The sequence below is a fragment of the Entelurus aequoreus genome, linkage group LG11, assembly GCF_033978785.1.
Source record: "Entelurus aequoreus isolate RoL-2023_Sb linkage group LG11, RoL_Eaeq_v1.1, whole genome shotgun sequence".
Taxonomy (NCBI): Eukaryota; Metazoa; Chordata; class Actinopteri; order Syngnathiformes; family Syngnathidae; genus Entelurus; species Entelurus aequoreus.
Window position 1 is genome coordinate 35,486,704 of NC_084741.1, and position 9,776 is coordinate 35,496,479.

Below are 9,776 nucleotides of genomic sequence, written 5' to 3' on the forward strand. Positions count from 1 at the left end.
TATGGTTGTAGTAGTAGGCTAAAGTTAAATTATTTAGTATGCACTAATTAAAGGGGCAGAGCTTTAAGAGACATTTTAGCTTTTATATTTTATAAGATATACTTTTTGTAAGAACCACAATTAATAAATATATTTCAGTGAGTAACTTATTGTTCAAATCTGTATATAAATATGTACATAAAGTGTTGTAATTATATTGTAAAATGGATGGATAGATGGATGGATGGACGTTTAAAACAAAACTGTTATTATTAATTAGTAAGTATACATTTTTTTAGCCTTTTTAGAAAAAATCATATCATTGTAGTAAATTATGCAAATTACTCGATGATGTCATGGTGACCACGCCCATAGCCACGCCCCCACCTCCACAGGTATCTTGGCAGTTTATAGGAAACACTGGCACAGGTAGCCTACTTTAGTTCCGTTATAGTTTATTCATAAATCTAAACATTTAAAAGCAAGAGTGACGTTTTTTTCCATGTTTTAAATAAAAGTAACGTTAATAGATTTTTAAGACCTTTCAAAATCGTATTTATGACCTTTTATTAAATTTTAAGAAAACTTAAAATGTTAAGGCCTTAAATTCAAATTATTGGATTTAAGACTTTTTGGGACTTTTTGGGACTTTTTAGGACGCCGCGGATACCCTGACAAAGTTACAATATTGCAGTGACCTGCAGTGTAGAAGGAGAGACAGTCGGAGATACACTCTCAGACACGTTATTTACAAGTAGTAACAAACTCAAGGAGTCAAAACACACTTATACAACAAGAGCTGCTGTTCGCCACAACTCACGTTAAGACACACACAGACATCTAAACTCTCGTGGGACTCTGTTCACTTGTCTGCCACTCTCGCACACCACACACACAACAGCACCACCTCTTAAAAGGAACACAGACACACATATCACAGAGGTTATACTATTGTCTTGTTGCGTTTGTTATGACCTTTATCGACCACGGTAGATATCTGCTATTTTTGTTTTGATGAAGCCGCAGATGGGAAATTAGACTTAATGTTTACATTCTTTATTATTAAAAGTGCTAAACTTTATATAAAGTCTTCCGTTTTTAAATCTGATGTTTTCCTTTTTCTAGTATCGATAAAATCGATCGATTCCCTTTTAAAGCAATCTTGGATAAATACCTATCTCTTGGAAGGCAAACTTGTTGGGCACAGATCCATATACTTGAATTTGAGAAATATAAATCATTCTATCGTTACATCTAGGGTTGGGTATCGTTTGAATTCGAACGATTCCGATTCTGATTCTTTGTTTCGATTCCGATTCCTGACAATTCTCGGTTCCGATTCTTTTAAGAGGCAGGGTCAAAAAAAAGTTTTGGATATTTTAAATGAGCTAGCTAACCTACATACAGTCTTTCTGAATGAAATAGTCTGACATTCTCCATCAATTTTAATTCTATTAACTTTTTATGAACTTTACTATAAATTCCTCACAGGGCTGTTTTCAACTACAATATAAATATCAAATCTATGAACTTGAATATAAATATTATAAATACATTTTCACAGGGTACACTTTCTTCAAGAGAGCTTTATTTTTGAAAACCTCATGAAAACACATTTACACATAAGTGTATGATGCTGCAGGAAACCTCATGAAAACACATTTACACACACAAGTGTATGATGCTGCAGGTACTTAAACATGTTACCGTGCTCCCACTGATGGGCTAACCTTGTGTAGAAAACCAAATAAACAATAAGAAACAACTTGCAAAACCCAGTCCATATTAGCAGCAGGTACAGTATAAAATCAGAGACAGTTCTTGTTTAGGAAAATGACCATATCCGCCTTCTCAGGCAGGATGCGTGAGCGTTCTGGACAGATAGTGTCTCCTGCTGTGGAACATACACGTTCGCTGGGTGTGGAAGAAGCTTGAAGGCATAAATAGGAGAAAGCGAGATCTGACAGCAGGAGGAGGACGGTCGGCGCACCGCGTCGAAGACGGGACATGCATATATTTGTACTTCATGAACTCGGAGGTGCTTCATCATGTTCGACGTGCACCCTCCTATGCATGTGTTATATTTCGCCGATATTTCATTTTTTTTAGTAAAATAAAGCCACACTTTCGACCGCCGACGCCCGCTATCCATGCTTGACTAACTCGCTCGGCTACATAGGCTCGGCTATGCTAACACTTCCGGCGGTGGGCGCTTCTTCGTTGGTGTTCAGCGGCTTCTTCTTCCGGTCGGCGGACTTATTCTTTTTTTCCGGTCGGCGGACTGGGTATCGAAACTAGGAATCGAAATTTAAACTTTTGAACGATTCCAGGAGAATCTGAAAGTTAGTCCCGGTTCCAATCGATACTCGATACTCGATACCCAACCCTAGTTACATCCCTACTAGAAAGGCACTCCGAGAGCGCAGACTTTTGCCAGACCCTTTCTCCCAATAGTAGAGAATCCTTTTAGAAAAATTCTGAACCCAGATGGTTATATCCAGATCACACCCATAATCTAATCCCTTGTTCCTTATTCCATCTCAGACTCTTCCTGAAAGTTTAATCAAAATCCACCAGCCAGTGGCTTTCAAACTTTTTTTCCACCAAGTACCACTTCAGAAAACACTTGGCTCCACAATTTCCACCATAATGACTAGAGGTGGGGGAACCAATCGATTTTTAGATGCATCGCAATTTGGACAAGCACGACTATAGAATCGATTAGTTAACGTCAATGATGGATAATCGATTTATTTATTGTAAATAAAGTAATGCACACAGTTCTAAAATGTGTCTGACGGCAGCAAGCCACCTCACCAAGAGATCCTACCAGCTCCTTTACTATTGGGCACTTATGGTCCAGTTTTGCAAACATTTTCATTAATTTAATAAATGTGGGAATTCGTTCAACTGTTTCTTATTCCAAATTAATTTTTTTTTTTTAAGTTGCAAGTGATAAACACTTATTTAGTAAAACGAAAAGAAATGTAAAACTGCATTAATATACATCAATTAAAGATGCATCAATAATTGACTTTTAATCGAACCGTAGCTCCTGAATCATAATCGAATTGTGTGGTGGCCAAAGATTACCACCCCTAATATAGACCAGTATTTAAATACAATAGCAATAGCAAAAACAAGGCAGTAAGTTTATTTAACAAACATATTTAATATTTGTCCAGGGTGGGCCCTGCCTTCCACCAGAGTGCAGCTGGGATAGGCTCCAACCCACCTGCGACTCAGAGAGGGACAAGTGGTAGAAAATGGATGAATAGATGGATAGGTTTTTGGCTACTGCAACCGTTTGAACAGTAACACTGTATTTGAATATTTAAACAAGTGATTATTTGGCGTACCACTAGATGGACCCTGCGTGCCATTGCTATATGCAATACCCTCCAGTATACTAATATACAAAACCCAAATTCAGTGAAGTTGGCACGTTGTGTAAATATAAATAAAAATAGAATACAATTATTTGCAAATCCTTTTCAAATTGTATTCAATTGTATACTGCAAAGACAAGATATTTAATGTTCGAACTGAGAAACTAAATTTTTGTTTTGCTAATTATCATTAACTTAGAATATAATGGCAGCAAAACATTGCAAAAAAGTTGGCACTGGGGTATTTTTACCACTGTGTTACATGGCCTTTCCTTATAACAACACTCAGTAAACGTTTGGGAACTGAGGAAACCAATTTTTTAAGCTTGTCAGGTGGAATTCTTTCTCATTCTTGCTTGATGTACACCTTAAATTGTTCAACAGTCTCTGTTGTTGTATTCTACACTTCATAATGTGCCACACATTTTCAATGGGAGACAGGTCTGGACAACAGGCAGGCCAGTCTAGTACCCGCACTCTTTTACTACGAAGCCACGCTGTTGTAACATGTGCAGAATGTGGCTTGGCATTGTCTTGCTGAAATAAGCAGGGGCGTCCATGAAAAAGACGTTGCTTGGATGGCAACATATGTTGCTCCAAAACCTGTATGTACCCTTCAGCATTAATGGTGCCTTCACAGATGTGTAAGATACCCATGTCTTGGGCACTAATACACCCCCATACCATCACAGATGCTGGCTTTTGAACTTTGCGCCTATAACAGTCTGGATGGTTCTTTTACTCTTTGGTCCGGAGGACAAGACGTCCAAAGTTTCCAAAAACAATTTGAAATGTGGACTCGTCACACCCCAGAACACTTTTCCCCTTTGCATCAGTCCATCTTAGATGAGCTTGGGCCCAGCGAAGTCGGCTGCGTTTCTGGGTGTTGTTCATAAATGGCTTTCGCTTTTCATAGTAGAGTTTTAACTGGCACTTACAGATGTAGCGAGGAACTGTAGTTACTGACAGTGGTTTTCTGAAGTATTCCTGAGCCCATGTGATGATATCCTTTACACACTGATGTCGCTTTTAGATGCAGTACCGCCTGAGGGGTTCGAAGGTCTGTAATATCGCTTACGTTCAGTGATTTCTCCAGATTCTCTGGACCTGTTGATGATATTACGGACCGTAGATGGTGAAATCCCTAAATGCCTTGCAATAGCTTGTTGAGAAATGTTGTTCTTAAACTGTTTGACAATTTGCTCACGCATTTGTTCACAAAGTAGTGACCCTCGCCCCATCCTTGTTTGTGAATGACTGAGCATTTCATGGAAGTTTATACCCAATCATGGCAACCACCTGTTCCCAATTAGCCTGTTCACCTGTGAGATGTTCCAAATAAGTGTTTGATGAGCATTCCTCAACTTTCTCAGTCTTTTTTGCCACTTGTGCCAGCTTTTTTGAAACATGTTGCAGACATCAAATTCCAAATGAGCTAACATTTGCAAAACATAAAATTTACCAGTTCGAATGTTAAGTATTAAAAGTTAAAGTGCCAATGATTGTCACACACACACAGTATCTTGTCTTTGCAGTGTATTCAATTGAATATAGGTTGAAAAGGATTTGCAAACATGAAATTGTATTCTGTTTTTATTTACGATTTATACAACGTGCCAACTTCACTGGTTTTGTACTTTATATCTTGTGTGGAAATACCACAATGAGTACCATTCTAATCAAATTAAATACTGTCACATTTTGAATGGCTCAATTGATGCAAAGCATGTAGGCAAGGCAACACCACAACACCAGTGGCTCATCTCTTACAGTCACTGTTAATAGCACAACAATTATCTCTCTCAGTGATGTCCGTGAATTTCTGCAGCTAAAAGGATCGATTCACACCAACAAGTCAACGGCTGTGCTTCTTACAACTGCGTCTCATTTTGCACAGCTCAAATGCTGCACTAGATTTGCTATGCTCCTTGTCTCATGCAAAGCCTTGAACACTGTCACCATGGAGACGGCCCTTCAAGCAACTTACACCTGGCTTGCAGAAGAACAAGATCATCTGATGCATGTTGCGGGAAATAACAATGGTATGCAAAAGCACTTCAGCGTACTACTATCAAGCTAGCTATGTTTGTGTCCGCATTTATAAGCGTTTCATATACTGACGACTTTTGCGTCGGATTAAATGAGCACAGCTCCCTCCCCCCATTCTCACACATTCTACAGAGGCACTATAGAGAGCTAAATGACCAACTGCACCTCTGTCTGGACTGGAGCCTGCAGTGCCTCAGACTGGAAGTCTCTGCAAAGAGTGGTGAGGACGGCGGAAAAGATCATCAGGACTCCTCTTCCTCCTATCTGGGAAATCGCAAAAAGCCGCTGCCTGACCAGGGCTCAGAAAATCTGTACAGACTCCTCCCACCCCCACCAAGGACTATTTTCACTGCTGGACTCTACAATGAGGTTCCGCAGCCTCTGTAGCAGAACCTCCAGGTTCTGTAAGAGCTTCTTCCCTCTGGCCATAAGACTCTTGAATGCATCAAAATAATTCCCCCTCAAAAAACGGATTAACTCGCTGGAATATAAAGACAATATAACATACATCCATAAACGTGGATGCATATGAAAAAGTGCAATATATTTATCTCTATTTATTTATATCTGGACCTTATTGCTCTTTTATCCTGCACTACCACGAGCTAATGCAACGAAATGTTGTTCTTATCTGTACTGTAAAGTTCAAATTTGAATGACAATAAAAGGATGTCTAAGTCTAATAATTACATGCCAGATGACTTACATAGACATAAATATATTAGAGCAGTGGTTCTTAACCTGGGTTCGATCGAACCCTAGGGGTTCGGTGAGTCGGGCTCAGGGGTTCGGCGGAGGTCAAGACACACCCGACTCATCGTGTAAATACAAACTTCTCCCTATCGGCGTATTACGGATACGGCAACAGCAGAAGTCACACTGATTTGCAGGTGTGTAATTTCTTGTGAGTTTATGCACTGTGTTGGTTTTGTTCTTTGAACAAGGTGATGTTCATTCACGGTTCATTTTGTGCACCAGTAAAAAAAACATGGTAACACTTTAGTATGGGGAACATATTCACCATTAATTAGTTTCTTATTAACATGCAAATTAGTAACATATTGGCTCTTAACTATTCATTATTAAGTACTTATTAATGCCTTATTCGGCATGACCTTGTTATAACCCTGGCCCGAACCTTCTAACCCTAACCAAATAACTCTAAATTAAGTCTTTGTTACTTAGAATATGTTCCCCTAGTGTCCAAAAAACTCTAAATTAAGTCTTTGTTACTTAGAATATGTTCTCCATACTAAAGTGTTACCAAAAACATAACTTTGTCTTGAATTTGAAAAAAAACAACATTTTAATTTTAACTAAAGAAGGGTTCGGTGAATGCGCATATGAAACTGGTGGGGTTCGGTACCTCCAACAGGGTTAAAGGCCTACTGAAACCCACTACTACCGACCACGCAGTCTGATAGTTTATATATCAATGATGAAATCTTAACATTATAACACATGCCAATACGGCCGGGTTAACTTATAAAGTGACATTTTAAATTTGCCGCTAAACTTCCGGTTCGAAACGCCTCTGAGGATGACGTATGCGCGTGACGTAGCCCGGGGAACACGGGTATGCCTTCCCCATTGAATACAATACAAAAAAGCTCTGTTTTCATTTCATAATTCCACAGTATTCTGGACATTTGTGTTTGTGAATCTGTTGCAATTATGTTCATTGCATTACGGAGAAAGAAGCTGAGCAAGCAAAGAAGAAAGTTGTCTGTGCGAAACGGACGTATTTTTCGAACGAAGTCAGCAACAACAGTACACAGCCGGCGCTTCTTTGTTTACATTCCCGAAAGATGCAGTCAAGATGGAAGAACTCGGATAACAGAGACTCTAACCAGGAGGACTTTTGACTTCGATACACAGACGCCTGTAGAGAACTGGGACAACACAGACTCTTACCAGGATTACTTTGATTTGGATGACAAAGACGCAGACGTGCTACCGTGAGTATGCAGCTTTGGCTTCTAAACATTTGATAGCTTGACCGTATGTGCGCGTCACGTACGTAACTTTTTAAAAATATATAAGCTTTATGAACATTGGGTTAGGTGAACTGTCTTTTGGGCTGAGTGATTGTGTGTGTTGATCAGGTGTTTGAATTGTATTGGCGTGTTCTATGGAGCTAGGAGCTAGCAGTGGAGCTAGGAGCTAGCATAACAAACACGTAGGTGTTTTTATGCAGGATTAATTTGTGGCATATTAAATATAAGCCTGGTTGTGTTGTGGCTAATAGAGTATATATATGTCTTGTGTTTATTTACTGTTGTAGTCATTCCCAACTGAATATCAGGTACCGTGAGTATGCAGCCTTGGCTGCTAAACATTTGATAGCTTGACCGTATGTGCGCGTCACGTACGTAACTTTTTTAAAATATATAAGCTTTATGAACCTTGGGTTAGGTGAACGGTCTTTTGGGCTGAGTGATTGTGTGTGTTGATCAGGTGTTTGAATTGTATTGACGTGTTCTATGGAGCTAGGAGCTAGCAGAGGAGCTAGGAGCTAGCATAACAAACACGTAGGTGTTTTTATGCAGGATTAATTTGTGGCATATTAAATATAAGCCTGGTTGTGTTGTGGCTAATAGAGTATATATATGTCTTGTGTTTATTTACTGTTGTAGTCATTCCCAGCTGAATATCAGGTCACCCCCGGCTCTCACAGCATCTTCCCTATCTGAATAGCTTCAACTCCCCACTAGTCCTTCACTTGCACTTTACTCATCCACAAATCTTTCATCCTCGCTCAAATTAATGGGGAAATTGTCGCTTTCTCGGTCCGAATCTCTCTCACTTCATGCGGCCATCATTGTAAACAATAGGGAACTTTGCGTATATGTTCAATTGACTACGTCACGCTACTTCCGGTAGGGGCAAGCCTTTTTTTTATCAGATACCAAAAGTTGCGATCTTTATCGTCGTTGTTCTATACTAAATCCTTTCAGCAAAAATATGGAAATATCGCGAAATGATCAAGTATGACACATAGAATAGATCTGCTATCCCCGTTTAAATAAAAAAATCATTTCAGTAGGCCTTTAAGAACCACTGTACTAGAGGAAAATAATGTGCACAGTAAACGCGTTGATTACAATAAAGTCAGGTTATTGGGATGGTGATTTAAAAATGCTGCAATATATTTGTCTGCTAATGCAGCACTTGTATTTGTTACAAAAGGTAAACAGCAAATGATGCATATGTCACAAGCATTCCATAGTTACAACAAGCACATTGGTGTGATTGTCATTGTGTAGTCTCCAGAACCTTCGTGAGTCTAAACGACAAATAAACATATTTTTCTTGTTGTTTTTGTTTGCAAAATCCGCATCTATTAGCTCTTTATCCGTAGACAGGGGGGTTGGCTAATTGCTGGAGATAAGCAGTCCTGTTTCATGTAAGTCCCCATGCATAAGTGATAGGTTATCACGATCACAACAAAAGCTGTGATCAGGTTTACGTTGACCAACTCAAACTAGCTCGGGAAACACATACATTTATATTTTTTATTCCAGTTTCAAATGCTGCATAAATCGCTGGCGATAAATAGATTAGCCACATATTTGAATTAGATTCGCTAAGAAAAACTGAAATCGATGCTAATTCGAGTCCCTATGCTATCTTTTTAACCGACTTTTAACACAGCGTCCTTACCTGGTCTCGAATTTTGAGAACCACCATATTTGTGTGGTTTGAAGTGCTCTCATGCAGACTTGCAGTGGGGTGTTTGTCTTCTTCCTGACATAAATGTGTTAGATCGTGTTGCTGCTCCCTCGGCGGCTGCTCTGCTGGAGGCCTAGCCTGATGCTAGTTTAGCTCCCTCGCTAGCCCCATGGCCTGGTTGCATGCAAGCGAACGAGTAGCGGAAAGCCCATAACATTAGCGCCGCCATATTCCGCCTCCCAAGAAGATGCAACCCTATTGGTCAAATATATCCTACGAGAAAGAAAGAACGCTATTGCTCGGGTTGTATGTGACGTCACGTCCGGTTTCTGTCGCCTGTGACTCGAGCAAACAAACGTTTAAAGTCGTCCATGCAACCCGCTGTTGAACTAATAGAAGAAAAAACAACTAATGTGTCGTATTCGTAGCTACGACGTAGCGGTAAGCTAAGTAAAAACATTGTGAAAAATGCCGCATATATACGAGTTCTTACAAAAAAAATCATAAGTGATGGGGTAAAAAGTATTCGACATAACCACAAAACGCAGAGAAAAAATAATTCTGAACCTGTCGCGTGGAGCCAATGTTGAAATTAAATGTGAAAGCTGTTTATTCGTGTCTTGTCTTATTATACATATATTTACACACAAGACGTTTTCTTTAAGAAACGTTATCTTGGAATGGGTT

General features: G+C 39.4%; 1 protein-coding gene across 1 annotated transcript in view; it reads right to left on the bottom strand.

The window, feature by feature from the left end:
* Positions 1-9,410, bottom strand: part of ankrd28b (ankyrin repeat domain 28b) — a 44,562-nt gene extending 35,152 nt beyond the window's left edge. The window contains exon 1 of the mRNA XM_062063089.1: positions 9,081-9,410. Coding sequence (XP_061919073.1) covers positions 9,081-9,107 — 27 coding nt within the window. The 5' untranslated portion in view covers positions 9,108-9,410. The remainder of the gene's footprint in view (positions 1-9,080) is intronic.
* Positions 9,411-9,776: the final 366 nt, after the last annotated feature.